Genomic DNA, 15,306 nt, shown 5'->3' on the forward strand with positions numbered 1-15,306 from the left:
TTCTACTAATTTACATCCATGGACGTAATCCTCGCACATCAGCTAAGAAAATACAGTTACTACCTTAATGCTGGAAAAGGGAACACATACAACTTAGACAACCACTTCAGCAAAATTCATGTGATGTTTATAAATATCTCTTTTTACATTTCCTGAATTACTGGTATTGGACTTCATGGCCACATCTGCTATTTACTTAGGTCCAAATGTTTTGTGATCCATGCGAAACTACAGACAACTTTCCGCGTTCACTTTCTCCTTTCAATTTGTTTTTCGTAACCTTCTCTTTACCGTTAACTCCGAGTTTTCATTCAGATTTTTTGTTTGCAATGAAAAATCTAGTCAATTGTAGCATTGGTACACCGCTTTGAGATGAACAAATATCTTATCAGTCTAGAAGAAGTTCTTTCCGGAAGTCTTAATGAGAGAAATCACAGCTTCAAAATTCCGTAGATTACTCAAATGGCTGACGTTATTCGCGTGGGAAATTTATATTTTTTTAAAGCTGGAAGCGGCACCTTTGCATCTTTAACTGATAGTTGCACTGGCGATGTGCAATTCGAATAATGTCTTAGAAGGCTATCAACTTGTTTTTTTCGAATGTATGTATATAAATGTGTTGACCCTGTCAAATCCACAAATCGTTTGTGGAAAATCTATAAATAATAATATCAACATCATTGTTTTCTATTGTGATTTGGCATCTTTGTATCCGTTTCCGTTTACCCCCCTTTATTAACGTTTGTCACCCTCGGTGTTCGTTTGTTTCTTCACTATATTGTGCGGGTCATTGTGCCGGTCAGTGCATGTTCACTGTATGTCTAGTATGTTCCATTCGATCTGTGCCTCCAGTTTCCCAATAGTAATCAGTGACCACAACATGGTAGTTTTCTTTACGTTGTTCAAAGTCCCATACGTGTTAGTGTCTGTTCATTCAAAACTGTTCTCCAATTAGTAGTTTGATTTGGCATTACTATCTTCATAGTCGCCATAGCCTGGTCTTATTTCATCGATATGAAGTTAACGACCTGATTTATGCACACTGAGTTTTAAATTTTGCCTACACCATCCGAATGCTAATTAGTCGTGGAGACAAAAAAAAAACGTGTTATTTCGAACCTACCACGCTTTCCACATGGTTCCAATTTCGTAGTTCTTATTTATACAAAATGGTAAATAAAAAACAAGCAACATTTCACCGTGTTTGCCTTGGAAACCTAGCCAAGAATTGCAAATTGATTGGAATATTAAAAAACTTCCTTTAAGTTCCGTGCCTGCGTAATTCGTATCAAGTTAAACAAAAGCTTTTTGTTTAAAAGATTACGACGTTCACCGGAAAACCTAATGAAAATGCCACTAGTGGGATTTGAAGCGGCTAACATATTCGCATACCTGTTCATTAGTGCCTGTCTAATATTGTACACTTTCTATTTCTTAAATATCCGCCAAAACCTGATTGTTTAAAACTATCAAATTCCCCGGCAGTATTTCCAGTCAACGGTCAGTAAATACGTCGTTCGTTGTAGTATCACCGTACATAGCGTTTCGGGTAAAACAGGCCACGTTTTCCTAATAAAACAACTGGAAATCACGATTGGATTATGGGTTTCAGATTGGCTGTTGATTTGGCAGGAAAGGCAAAACGAGGTTTTCCCCCCGAAAAACTTGTTTTTAAGTCACAATATTTCATTTGCCAACTGCAAGTAGGTTACATGTCTGGAACAACGCTAACTCGTTCAGCATACAACTTTTAGTTCGATGACAAAATTTACTTTCTTCATCATCGCACGAAACGTACCAGTTTTCGTTTTTTAAGTCAAGAATGAAACTGAAAGAGAAAAAAAACTATTCGCGTTTTGAGTGGTCACTCAACAAGTTACTTTCTTTTATTTCCGATTCTTGTTGTTATCTTGCCAGTACTTAAAGGCACAACTTCCACAAGACAATTTAGTATAAGCTCGTCAGAATTGTGGAGGTGACGTTGGAAAAGGTAAGCTTGTAAGGTGGCATATTTAAAAAATAGCTAATGATAACGTAGTAAAACAGTTAGCTGAGGACGTTTATAAAGGAAGCTTTAAATTGCAGTTTGAAAAGCGTGGTCTACATATATAAAAATGAAATGAAGCTTTTTCATGCGCTTCACGTTTGATTAACGTTTTTTTATGTTCTGTTGGAATATTTTTTGCAACAGATTACCTGGTCAATGAGTATTGTGCCATCAGCTACAGCACAGCCTTTGAGAACAATATGCGAGCTTGGGTAAGATACAACACAAAGTGCAATTACAATATTTCATTAATGTTATTTTTCTCCGTAAAGGTACTACTTCCACTTTTAGTGGCCGCTGTTTTGTCAGCTCCACAGTATGGCGACCAAACAGTGCCAATCACCAGAGAACAATGGGCCTCTCTAAATCCATACGGCTCATCTGCGTCTTATCCGCCTGAAGAATATTCGACAATGAAAGAGTTGGAGAGGCAATGGGCCCGTTTTTATGACTACCTTCCATGGTTGACAGGACCTGCAGGGCCGTCCGGACCTGAGGGACCAGCAGGATCACCAGGTGCACCTGGAATCGATGGATCTTATGGTTATCAACCTGAGCTCATTCCTGGCCCTCCTGGAGCACGCGGAGGACCAGGACCAGCAGGACCTAAAGGAGATACCGGTGCTCCAGGAGCTCCTGGCTATTCTGGAGGGCCTGGACCACAAGGTGTTGACGGTAAACCAGGAGCACCTGGCTCTCCTGGAGAGAAAGGAACCCCAGGGTACAATGGCGCACCTGGAGCTCCTGGTAAACCAGGATCCAAGGGAGAGAAGGGAGGATCTGGCTATAATGGCGCACCTGGTCTGTCTGGTGGTCCCGGCCTCCCTGGCAAAAACGGCTACCCAGGAGGACCTGGACCTCAAGGATCAAAGGGTGATGCTGGTGCCCCAGGTTATACTATTCCTTCTGAGATTCCTGGCCCCTCTGGTGCTCCTGGCATCCCTGGAAAAGACGGAGCTCCAGGATATCCTGGTGGTCCTGGACCCGCTGGCCCAGTCGGTCCTTCTGGCCCACAGGGACCTAATGGCAAACCCGGTGCAAACGGCTTCCCCGGAGGACCTGGTCCTAAGGGTGAAGCAGGGCTGAACGGCCTTCCTGGCGCCCCTGGCAAGGACGGATATCCTGGTGCACCAAGCAAAATACCAGGTCCCGCGGGATCGGTGGGTCCAGCTGGAACTCCTGGTTCTAATGGCTCACCTGGCAAAGATGGTTTCCCAGGCGCCCCTGGTGCCCCTGGCAAAGATGGTTTAAATGGAACTCCTGGATATACAGGTAAAATCGTGCATTAAAAATAATATGTACATAATTTTAAATGCCGGAATTGAATACGATTGTTATTATAAAGGTGCACCAGGTGAGCAAGGCATACCAGGTAAAGATGGTCTACCCGGCCCTGATGGAACTCCTGGCTCTTCTGGTGGACCAGGGCCAGTTGGACCACAAGGTAAAATAGGCTCTACTGGTTACCCTGGTGGGCCAGGTCCAATTGGACCTGTCGGCCCTGAAGGCCCAGCTGGTCCTCAAGGCAAAGCGGGAGCTACCGGTTTTCCCGGTGGTCCTGGCCCTGTTGGGCCAATCGGTTCCGTTGGACCCGTAGGACCTCAAGGCAGGCCAGGCTCTCCTGGTCACCCAGGTCCTGTTGGACCTCAAGGACCAGCTGGTGGCTCTGGAAAATCTTACCCAACTTATGGCCACAATGCGCAAGTGCCGATCTATGGACCTCCTCGTCGTGGCTATTAATGTTACGGATAAAAGCAATTGAATATCTAGATCTATTTTGCTATAAAGACATATACGTACATAAATATACGGAAAACCATTCGACCCACATTTTTACTAATACAGTCTGTTTTTTGGGTGAGGAATTCTTTTGATAATTTTATGAGACCACACACCACCATCTCGTGGCAGTCCACCAAAAATTAATTAGGGCACCATGCACATAGATGGGAACAAATCATTTTACAGTACAATAAATAAACTGATGATGTTTGCGAAGATCCCAATAGCTCAAAATAAAAGCAGTTTGATCGCAATCACTTTGGAGTAAATAAATCAAACACTATAAAATTCATGTGAAGCGAAGTCAATAGTCGTAATCCTGATTCAGTTTCAAATCTCAATCATGTATTTTTTAAGTCTTAGGAAAAAAAAAGAAAAACGCACAACCTGTAAAGTCGGGCTTGTTTCTACTGGGCTTATTTTCACAGAACAATCGGGCTTAAATTTTTCGTTTTTAACTGATAATACCAAATCGAATGAAACAAAATTAATCGCTGATCCTAATAATAGTTTCACTGTCACTTAAACGTTTTTTGAATAACGCGGCGATGAATAACGCTCCATCGCGCTAGCGCTGTAGCTTACTGGCGCGCTAGCATTGCATTAAATATTCAGTGTATTTCAAAAACGATTAACTTAATGAAAAAAATAGCAATTTTCCCGGAATCAGCATTCAATTTTGAATACGCGGAGTGTAGGGAATTAAGTAGAAATCTGACCGGTAGATGACAATAGCAATAAAACATAAAAAAAGGCCGTAATTTTTTCGGGGGTAAAACGAAGATTGCTATTGCAATGCTATCGCACTGTACTTGAACCTTAGTATTCTAGCACCGCAGTAAGACCGTCTACAAATAAGCTATAACACTTACAAATTTACTGATCAGACTGACAAATACTATAGCAAGACGAAAACAATGGCTATACAATATGTTTGTGCATTGACTCGTTGCGTGCATGGACGATATAAAAGATTGACATTGCATGTGATTATGGTTTAATGGTTGAGCATCGGGAAGATATGCCGATTGTTAGTCTTCAAAACCCAATAGTCACAAAAAATTCAATTGGTGTCATTTGTGAGTGTTTCTGGTGTCAATTATTTAAACGATTCAGTTCTAATAAAATGTGTTAATTGTGTGTGATTGTGTAAATGCTTCCCAATAAAAGTAATACAAATATTAAACAACTTTTGGTTCTTCTAATGTCAACAGTGTTAAATCACAGCGTCAAACATCAGATTAATACATTAAGAAAACACTTTTTAAATTTGCTAAACAAGTGCATCTACAGTGACGAAAGCTGGACAAGAGCGGCATTTACTGGATTTAGCCGTAGAATTTTCGGCCGGGATTGTTGGACTGAGCGTCAGCAATCCAGCCTATGTAAGTGCTAACTCGTGTGTAAACACCTGCATAGTCGGTATCAGCACAACCTTTGGCAAGCGAAGCGATACCGACTTCAACGCCGTCACTGTCACCCTGTAAATGATTTAAATTTCATTTGAAACCGTTGTCTGCATTGTAAGCTTGCCGACAGTTTTAATCTTTCTTGAGTGAATAACCTGGCAAGTGGCTGTGTCCGATCCGGCAGCACACAACATATTAGCGCCATTGAAAACTGCGTATTGACTGGCGCAAAGTGTGTTCTCTAGAACAGTGACGTCCGCCTTCAGCAATACCTTTGACAAATTTCCACCTTGTAAGTGAACGAAAAAAGAAATCGTTTATTAGGGGGCAAAAATAGCACGTATATTTAAAATTTGTCTCGGGAACAGAACATATTTTACCTGAGGAATTTGTTCCCCATTCGGCAATAACGGCCGCTGTGTTGGCGTAATCAGGAAATGCTCTTATTGCCTGACTTCTTAATGGTCTTAGATGTTGTTGTTAATGATGTAGACTGTTGGCTTCCCTTTTGGTTTCTTTGTCGATTTCGCTTTCATCGTTGTTGGCTTCATGGTAGGCTTCTTGGTAATTTGTCTCTTCGGAGTTGTCGGTTTTTTGGTGGGCGTGGGTTTCTTTGTTACTGATTTTTTGGTAGTTGTGGGTTCGGTTGGTTCTAGGGGTGCATCGTCTTTCGGCAGGGGGACGAAATCGATAGTTGTAACCACTTCATTCCAGACCAGCAAAGCGACGTCGTTATTCTGCAATTAAAGATGAAGGAATACTAACGTGCAAGTCCCGTAAAAAAAAAAAACAGCTGCCGTTGAAGTAGAAACGGTTTTCGTTAACAGAATAATTGAATTTTTGTTGTGTGGTGAAAATATTTCTAGTTCTTATCGCGAACAAGGTAATGTGTTTGTTACTACTGCAGAGAACTCATAAGAAATTTTAACAAAACAACAAATTTTTTTGTTAACTTTTGTTAACGTTTGAACAAAAAATTTTTTGCTTTACATTTAACGTATAAGTGTCTTATTTTATAACCAAGAATAAAATTCTTTTGGAAAACGCTTACGTTACTTTTGTCGTCGCTCGTAATTTTCATGCATAACAAAGGACGCCACGCCTCTGGTAATGGCGTCCGCTGCTTCACCGTCAATTAACAACGTGTTGAGATGCACAATAAAACCGGAAGCATCGGAAGGAATAAACCTGAAATCACAAAAGAAACAGTTTCACACTAAAGAGGACGTTAGAGTTAAAAAGCTGGGTATAGGTTACATTACTAGATGTTGCAAGAATATTACCTTAGTACGAATAGTAGACGACCATTTTACCTATTCAAACAATGAGCCGTTGTCAAGACATGGAATGGTCTAATCAAAGTCCCACCGCATCTATCTCCTTTCAAATCCAGACTGGTCTGAAAAAACAAAAGAAAAAGAATTATTGGGAACCTAATGATATACCTTAATAAACTGAATATTAGCATTCATTTTTTTAACATAACACTTTACAAGACGTAAAGAGACTTCTTCCTAAAAATAATTTGCATTCTCGAAAATAAATCACCAAGTGAGAAAATTCACCGGCGCTAGCGGGAGTTCCACCGACGATTGATATCGTTGGTATCAAAGTTTCTACAGTTCAATAGCAAGTATTATGAATTCGGGTGTACTTTTTACTAATTATACTTGTGGTTTAAATTACAGGTAAGCAATGCCCTTACCGTTGCCTCGACGAACTGTTGGGGATACACGAAACCAACCAGGCAAAGTAATCCGATCGCCTATAACATTGAAACACATACTAATTAAATGAAAAAGTATAAATTCATTTTTAAATTCATCTTACCTGAACGGTGGAAGTCATCGCGAAAAATGTGGTGCACTTGTAAAGTGTATCACAATCGTACGAGACGGCGTTGAGCGAATGGTCACCGTGGTTGGAACGTCCGCCTTTTTATATGAATATGAGAAGCATTCGATAGTGTGACTTCACTTGAAAAAACAGTCGGTGCAAACCATGCGTCAGCAAGTTTGAAACGACGTTAACGTGGCGAATGTCAGAAGAGAAGTATGGAGATCCAAATGGAGCAGGTCGTGAATATGTGTTGAAATTCTACTGGATATACTAGCCCATTAAGACGCAATTTTAAACGAAAAAGCGCGATTCAAAAGATAACCGGTTCATAAACTATTGCAAGAACACACATACACACCTGTTCCGTCCGTTCAGCCATATTCGCTTACGTAGAAGCCACATCATGTCCGGGGGCCATGGAAATGAAACAACGGACAGTATAGCTTTTCATGTGACTGCCGTGTACAACACTGACGTTGGGAGACAAATGAAAGCGAATTTCTGATTGGCAGCATTGATAAGATTACAACGGGAAGACAAGTCCTCCAGTTACCTATTTCCTCCTGCATTCACGCCGGACAGAAGAGAAGAGATGGCACAGCGATTATTAAACAGCTATTTATGTTAGAATGCGATTCAATAATCACTTACCCGTATCAACTGGACGTACTCATCGTATTCGAAACTGCTGGGTATGTTCTGCATAACAGCTGACATCGGGAGAACCTGTACGTATGAAAAGCTATGCAACAAACATGAAAAAGAAACGTTTAAACACGCTCTAGCCTACGCATTCATCGAGCATGAATCATTCACGTCAGTGACAATGTTCACATTAAAAACTCCACGTTGCATTTGAACAGTGATGGTATACATAGTTTAATTGAGAATACAGAGATGTTCAACACAATATGAAGGTGCCTCACCTGAAACTTGTCACGTGAAAGGGTTGCAAACGATGGAGGTGAAAACCTATCCAAAATGGAAATAGCAGCATCGCTCATGGAGAACTGTAATGGTCGAACGGTTGGAGATCACTAAATTTGTGGTAACTGAAAGCTTGTCATAGGTAAGGATGGGTATTGCGTAACTTTTTCTGTTTTTAGGGTATGGGGACGATTTTTGGAGGTCATAGGGAGAAAGAGAAAAAAAAATGACTAATAATTTGAGGGGGAAAAAATTTCTATTTCTATAAACAGCATGATCGAGGATGACAATCGCCAAATGCATTTAATAGCCACCAGATTTGATAAAAATATCCACATCCGATCAAGCAAAAAAGTGTTTTGTTTTGTGTTTGAATTCGTGACCTAATCCAGCTGACAGTGTTTAAGTCGAACAAAGAGAACGACCGTAACAGTTTAGTATGCTTGCCCAATAAAGAATATATTATGCCAGTACCAGTTTCTTCCCACATGTGCAGTAAAACAAAAAAATATTGAAATACATATGAATGATATTAATATGTGAGATTAGACATAAAAGGTTAAAAGTGAATGCTATTAATATGCTCGTTTTCGAGAACTCTTTGGAGATGAGGTTCAATAGCCGTTCAACAGTTTCGTCTGAGCTGTTGCAATCCAGTCCATGTAATTTGTGAGCCGTGTGTAAACACCGGGATAACTAGGATGAGCGCAACCTACACCCCAGCTGGTAATTCCAACTTGAACACCGTCGACGTAAATTGGACCGCCACTATCGCCCTATTAAATCACATATAACATTTGAAAGTCGAATTCTGCTTAGTAATTTGGACAAAAATGTTAGTTTTCTTGAGAATATAACCTGACAAGTGTCTTTTCCGATTGCTGGGGCACACAACATCGTGGTTTCATGGAATTTAAGTATGAAATTTGCATACGCTTCTGTGCAGGCTGCATTCGCTAGAATAGTGATGTTAGTCTTCAGTAGTAAATTTGAACCGACTCCACCTTTGAGTGAACGAAGACACAGTTTATTGGATGTAAGAGCTAGTAACTAGACGTAAAAAATGTATCGATAAAACAGGATTTTGTTTTGTTTTTACCTGAAGAATTACGACCCCAACCAGCAACAACTGGTTGGTTTCGGTTGGTTTCTTCGTAGTTTTCGGTTTCGCAGTTGTTAGTTTTTTCGTAGTTGGTTTCTTCGTTGTCGGTTTTTTCGTTGTCGGTGTTTTCGTTGTAGTTGGCTCCGTCGTTGGTTCTGTCGGTGGTTCAGTTGGTGATTCTGTCGGTGTTTTCGTCGATGGAATTTCAATTGATTGTTCTACGAGTGCTTCGTTTTTCGGAAGAGTGACGAAATCAACATCTGTAACGGCTTCATCCAAAGCAATCAAAGCGATGTCGTTCTCCTGTTGTGAACGTAACAATTAACAAACGTGGTGGTCCCAAAAACGACAGATAGCTTCTTTGGAAAGCGGAACATTTTTTAGCAAACAAAATTGTAAAAATGTGTCTTAAAAATTATCGAGGTCTGGCTTATTAGTATAAAATTAATCATTATTAATCGTTTAAAAGTAGCCGATGCTTCTATTAATATTAACAGAAAACTGATGAGCAATGTAGAGCCGCAAAAACATTCAACATTTGGTATTTATCTGCATTAACAAAATACTTGGTCTATAAGATGAAATTTTCATTTCAAAGACTTACATACGTGGCGCCGTTGTAGTTTTCATGCATAATATAAGAAGACACCCTTCGAAAAACACTGCCCTCTACCCAACCGTTATACAACACCGTATTAAGAGTTACATAGAAAAATGAAACGTCGCCTGGACTAAACCTGAAAGAATAAAATAAAACACGTGAACGAAAACGTAAGTATTTTATAAAGTAGAATATACATAAGCAAATTTTTATTTAAAAATATAACTGAATAGCGACTAGTCTTGCCATTTAACCTTTCTAAACAATGAGCCGCTGTCAAAATAACGTTTGAGTTGATCAAAGTTCCACCGCACTTCCAATCAGATAAAAACAAATGAAGACCGGCCTGAAAAAGTTTCAAATAAAACAAATAAATAATTAGAGTTTATGAAACGCGTAAGGGCTGTAGAATATTTTGATAGGAGAAATACAAGTTTGCCACTGAAACTGAAAACCTCCCATAATCAAATGTGTAGTAGCTTACCAAATGAGGAAATTCACCGGGGGAAGCGAGGGCTCCACCGACGATCGATATGTTGGGCGTTGAAGTTCCTTCAAATTCATTACAAACCATTATGGTTTCAAACGCGCATTGGGCTGCTTATTTCCTGTTACAATTATATTTAACTAACTGCCTTACTGTTGCCACTTTTGATGTCACGAAGTGAGCCCGAATGCACGAAACCGACCATGCACAATAAGCTTAAGGCCTATATATTTCAATGGAACACAGTTGGTTCATTTTGAAAAAATATGTAATACAACAAAATGAAAGATGTGCAAGAAACATTGGTTTTAAGCTAAAACAGTAAACTTAAATGGAATTCATATTACCGAAATAGCGAGATTCATCGTGAAAACGTACTGCCTCCTCGGAAAACCGTAGCCGGGGTATCTGCAAAGCTCAGGTAAAGAGTGATTACCTCGCTCGGGCTTCGCTCTTTTTATTTGAATTCGAGGGGCATTCAACAACGTTGTTTCGTGCAAACCTTGTCCCTTCCCCATCGTTTTCACTCATATGCCAGTCATAGCATATCCTGTAGCTGTGCAAATGCAACAATTGTTGTTTTTTTTGTTTTGTCTTTTTCGTGACTAAATTGTCCCAAAAACAAAAGGTGAATGCATTTTCAAATGCACCTTCTGCGTGAGATCATTGTTAAGGTGGGATAGAAACAGTGACCGAAGGTTTCGACTTCTCTGCATCCGTCCACGTCAACGGTGAAACAGCTGCGTACCATGTGCAGGTGTGTGTCTCACAAACGAACGTAGCTTTTCGCCGGACTACAAGGAGGGAGGAGTCCGTTTCGTCCAAACATTTAGTTGTCCGAATTTTGTCGCACTTACGGGTGGCTCAATTGTCTTGGGTCGTTGATATGCGGCAGTCGCATTTAGACCGCTTTCCAGCCTCACCAAGTAACGTGTTTCCAAATGGCAAAGAAAATAAACTCAGTTAATGCATAAACTTTTAATGCCTGAAGTGTAGAAAGCAAATAGATAAATGAATCGCAATAGATGGACTGCCAGCAATCAATAAATAATCAATACATCCGTGCGAAAAATTATCAATGGGAAAAACCTAGGTCAAACTCGTAATTGTACAATCTAACACTTCTTGCATTAAGGAGGCAACTCAGCCGGCATTCGTGATAACGGCCCGGATGAGCCCTGCGGGCTGTGGCATCATATAATAACGTATCCTATCGTAACGCATGCCACGATCAACACGAATGTAAAGGACAAAATGCGAGTAAAGAGTAGACGGACTGTCGAGTTTTTCATTTACAATACGTGTATAATTACTGGATCAATCAACGCTTCGCTAGCGGCAATAAATAACTGTTGATGTTGCGCACCTGTGATATGGAATGATAGGCTCTGAGATATGCGTTTCGCGTTTCCGTTCCCTTAGTGGTTGTACTGTGGACCATTACTTGTCTATTTGGGTGTAGGTTTAATCCACTTGATTTCAAACACAGAAGTGGAAGAGTGTCAGTCGATCCACTTGTTGGCCAATCCACCTCAACTTGCAGCCACCATCATGCTGATCGGAGAGGTTCTCATCAAAATGTCATTGCCTACTCATCAGTTTGGCCAATCTATTTGTCATGAGCTGGTTTGTTACATTACATACAACATGCTTAATGTACATAAAAAGGCAAGGAGGGCCTTTGAAAGAAGATCAGCTTTAAAGGTGAAAGCTGCACATTAGGGATATATTAGCGAAAGCCGATAGAATATTTGACCAGGATTGTCGGCTTGAGCGTTTGAAATCCAGTCAATGTAACCACTGACTCGTGTGTAAACATTGGCAAAACCAAGAATAGTGCAACCGTAGCCATAAGAGGTAATACCGACTTGAACACCGTCCACGTAAATCGGACCACCACTGTCACCCTGTCAAATAAAAGCACATTTTGAATACCGTTGTCTTCATCTGAAATTCGATGAAAATGTTGTATGATTTCTTGAGAGAATAATAACCTGGCAATTGTTGATTCCCGATCCGATGGCACACAACATTGTTGCGCTATCGAAAAGCGTTCCGTATTGAGCGGCGCAAACTGCACTCTCTAGAACAGTGACATTGGCCTTCCTTAATTTCGTTGGAAGGCTTTCGGCTTTTGAGTGAAATGAAGGGAAGAAACCGTTTGTTAGCAAAAGGGAAGAAACACTACTATTTTCGAATCTATTTCAGGAATTTAGGAAATTTTATACCAGAAGACGTTGTGCCAAATCCAGCAACGATGGCCGCTTTGCGGCTAGAATAAATGATGGCATTTGTTGCTAGCCTTTTTGTAGTATTCAATTTTCTGGCTGCGTGTTTTTTTGTTGTTGTAGGTGTCTTGGTATTAGGCGTGGGTTCAGTTGGCACTACAACTAGTTCTTTTGTTAGTTCTTCCGTCAGAATTTGGGCTGGTTCTGCGGAAGCCTCGTTTCGGAGAAGGTTGACGTAATCGATAGTGGTAACGGCCTCATTCAAAACCAACAGAGCGATATCGTGTTCCTGTAATTAATATGAAGGTAAATAAATGTGGCGGTTCCATAAACAGAAAAAAGATTTGTAATTTTGCTATTTAACACAAAAGTTACCTGTGTTTGTCACGAATAAAATAGCAATGCTTCGATTACAACAAGCGCCCAAATCACAGGAAATACCAATCTTGCCCTTGGCTTTTACCCCCATTAAGTAAAAGGCTTTGTGTTTAAGATAATTTTTTTTTTGTAAAGCCTTACGTTAGTGCTGCCATCGTAGCTCTCGTGCATAACAAAGAACGACACTCCTCTAGTAATGGAGCCCCTTCCTTTCCCGTCCATCGACAACGTGTTCAGGTGCACGGTGAAATCGAGAACATTGTAAGGAGCAAAACTGAAATTGGAAAACAAACAGATTCACGTAAATGTGTCCGATAGGCTAGGAATAATGCGGCATGAATTCCAGTTTAATTCATTGTAGGAATATTGCCTTAAATTGGATAGTAAAGCGTCTTTGTCATTTTACCTGTATAAACAATGAGCCGCTGTCAAGATATGGTATTCTCCAATCAAAGTTCCACAGCACAATTTTCCATTCAAATCCAAGCGGGCCTGACAAAAAAGATACCGCTAGTAGTATATTAGAAAGAATAATATCATTCTGCCATTGTAACAAAGACCTTGTTGTTAAATAAGGAATTCGAATGATAATGGTTTTGAGCTTACCAAGTGAGGAAATTCACCAGCGCGAACGAGAGTTCCCCGGATAATGGATGTGTTCAGCTTGGAAGTCCCTTTTCAGTTCATCACAAAATATTATTGTTTCAAACGTACTTTGTGATGCTTTATCTCGATTACGATTACATTGAAATAAATGGCTTACCTCTGCCTTTTGTTATCTCATCGAGTGTGTGTGGATGCCCTGAACCAGCCACCCACGAAAGGCTCAATGCCTATTCCATCAAACAAAGTTAAATTCGTTTTTTAATATTAATCATAACAATATAAAACATTAGAGACACCACCAGCTTTAGCTTAAGTAGAAAAGGGAAATGTGTGTTACCCAAATAACGAGGCTCATTGTAAAACAAATCTATAGGCAAGTAACGTGTTAAAACGTTAGCTTTTTTAAAGAATTTGTATACGATAGGAATCCAATTGCCTCTTCTCAACAAGCTTTGGCAGCCTTCTGTCATTGCTGGCAAACTGGACGAGCCGCCCCCGTGCATCGTCAATTTTGAATTCACATAAGTGTGACTAAATACAAGGAAAATGAAACCAAGGTGAGGTACGACTCACGCAGATCGGGAACATGTGCTGATATCCTATTGGGTATTCTAGAAATACAACATGTAGGCTACATATGTATGCAAAAAAAAAAAAAAAACGTGTGAAAGGTAGCTTACAAAACGCTAACAGCTGCAACACTACGGTGAATTGAAAGTGTGCACATCTGCATCGCTATCAGTCAGGCCGGTCGCTTTCCTTATAACCTAGATGACAAACCGTAGCTGGAAGCTAGGCAATGGAACATTTTGTGTACTCTGAAAGCGAAGTTTTAAGAAACGGTGAATGGAGGCTATCGACAGTGTTGAAGGAAAAGAATAATAACAAGTACTACCCAAGCACGCCGTTTTCCAAGTTTCATTGCCCATGCAAGTTAAATGAAGCGAATCCATCAGTCATAACAATTGTCAATTAAGATTAAAATCAGGGAGTCAATTAAATCTAGTTAAAAAAAACTGTGAAATTGAATAATTTTAGAGGGGTATCTCCAAATACCTAAACTATCAGTCTGCAAATACATTGATTGAGTACTAGACACTTAAACGATGATAGTAAATTTCCATACTTGAACGACTTAATTTCGCACGCCAACCATTGTTCTTCTGAAATTTTTCGCGAAGAATCACACAAACGAACGTCAGATCAAAACAAAAAGTTCACGCTGAGGAAAATGTTAACACAAACAATAAATGCACGGTGCGATTCGTGATGGTTTTCAACTAGGAACGATTTAGACAGGTGCGCAACTGTTGCGTCTGACATGGTCAAGGAGAAACAAAGGAATAAATGGTAGCAGAGTTGCATAAAGAATTGCCCGGCTTTTCTTTCTTAAGAAAAAAAAAGGGGAAGGGCAATCTAACAAGAAAAGGTAATAAAAAGGGTAGTGGCAACCTTTTTCCTTTCTTTTCTTTTTTCTGTGGGAGTGGCATGTTGAAAACACGTGAACAATAGTTCCTTTTGGACTTTGTTAAAAACATTAGGTTGGGTAAAAAACGGCGTATTTCAACTACGCTACGACTAATAAAGCAAATTCGGATTTTGTTTAAAGTTGGATTAGTTGCTGAGACTGACAAAGTCTTAATAAGGAGAATATATGCACATCAACAGTTTTATGCTTGGTCAGTAAACAATTTATTTTGTCAATAAAATGGGATTTTTTTTTCTCACGCATGCGTATTCAAACTAAGTACTATAATATGCATTTAAGGTACATTGTAGAAAGATGCTAAATGCAGATGAAAGGATAAACGGGTTTTCGTTTAAAACAAGTTCAGTCGTAACGGCGAAAGTTGCACACCGTAGGGATGTCCGAAAATAGGCTATTTGTTTATATTCACTG

General features: G+C 39.9%; 5 protein-coding genes and 1 long non-coding RNA gene across 6 annotated transcripts in view; 2 read left to right on the forward strand and 4 right to left on the reverse strand.

Moving 5' to 3' along the window:
* The window catches only part of LOC130695491 (lysosomal aspartic protease-like), a 101,378-nt gene that overhangs the window by 10,384 nt on the left and 75,688 nt on the right, over positions 1 to 15,306 (forward strand). The gene's annotated exons all lie outside the window — the stretch shown is intronic.
* Positions 1,906 to 3,877, forward strand: LOC130695431 (collagen alpha-1(III) chain-like). Its single transcript, XM_057518571.2, has 4 exons — positions 1,906 to 1,990; positions 2,192 to 2,259; positions 2,320 to 3,319; positions 3,393 to 3,877. Exons 2-4 carry the CDS (start codon positions 2,248 to 2,250, stop codon positions 3,785 to 3,787), a joined length of 1,407 nt encoding a protein of 468 aa, XP_057374554.1. The 5' UTR covers positions 1,906 to 1,990; positions 2,192 to 2,247; the 3' UTR covers positions 3,788 to 3,877.
* LOC132088567 (trypsin alpha-3-like) lies at positions 5,158 to 6,546 on the reverse strand. Its single transcript, XM_059497515.1, has 5 exons — positions 6,530 to 6,546; positions 6,295 to 6,426; positions 5,619 to 5,695; positions 5,394 to 5,527; positions 5,158 to 5,310 (listed from the first exon to the last, which is right to left on the reverse strand). Exons 1-5 carry the CDS (start codon positions 6,544 to 6,546, stop codon positions 5,158 to 5,160), a joined length of 513 nt encoding a protein of 170 aa, XP_059353498.1.
* On the reverse strand, positions 6,552 to 6,961 carry LOC132088530 (uncharacterized). Its single transcript, XR_009422006.1, has 3 exons — positions 6,944 to 6,961; positions 6,787 to 6,854; positions 6,552 to 6,637 (listed from the first exon to the last, which is right to left on the reverse strand). It is a non-coding gene; the product is annotated as an uncharacterized LOC132088530 (long non-coding RNA).
* LOC130696163 (trypsin delta-like) lies at positions 8,619 to 10,281 on the reverse strand. The gene is made up of 6 exons (XM_057519246.1): positions 10,192 to 10,281; positions 9,962 to 10,053; positions 9,711 to 9,843; positions 9,104 to 9,409; positions 8,863 to 9,054; positions 8,619 to 8,780 (listed from the first exon to the last, which is right to left on the reverse strand). Exons 1-6 carry the CDS (start codon positions 10,279 to 10,281, stop codon positions 8,619 to 8,621), a joined length of 975 nt encoding a protein of 324 aa, XP_057375229.1.
* LOC132088568 (trypsin alpha-3-like) lies at positions 11,913 to 12,891 on the reverse strand. The gene is made up of 4 exons (XM_059497516.1): positions 12,886 to 12,891; positions 12,423 to 12,711; positions 12,189 to 12,325; positions 11,913 to 12,101 (listed from the first exon to the last, which is right to left on the reverse strand). The coding sequence occupies exons 1-4, from the start codon at positions 12,889 to 12,891 to the stop codon at positions 11,913 to 11,915; spliced, it is 621 nt and encodes a 206-aa protein (XP_059353499.1).

The sequence above is a fragment of the Daphnia carinata genome, chromosome 1 (genome assembly GCF_022539665.2).
Source record: "Daphnia carinata strain CSIRO-1 chromosome 1, CSIRO_AGI_Dcar_HiC_V3, whole genome shotgun sequence".
Lineage (NCBI taxonomy): Eukaryota > Metazoa > Arthropoda > Branchiopoda > Diplostraca > Daphniidae > Daphnia > Daphnia carinata.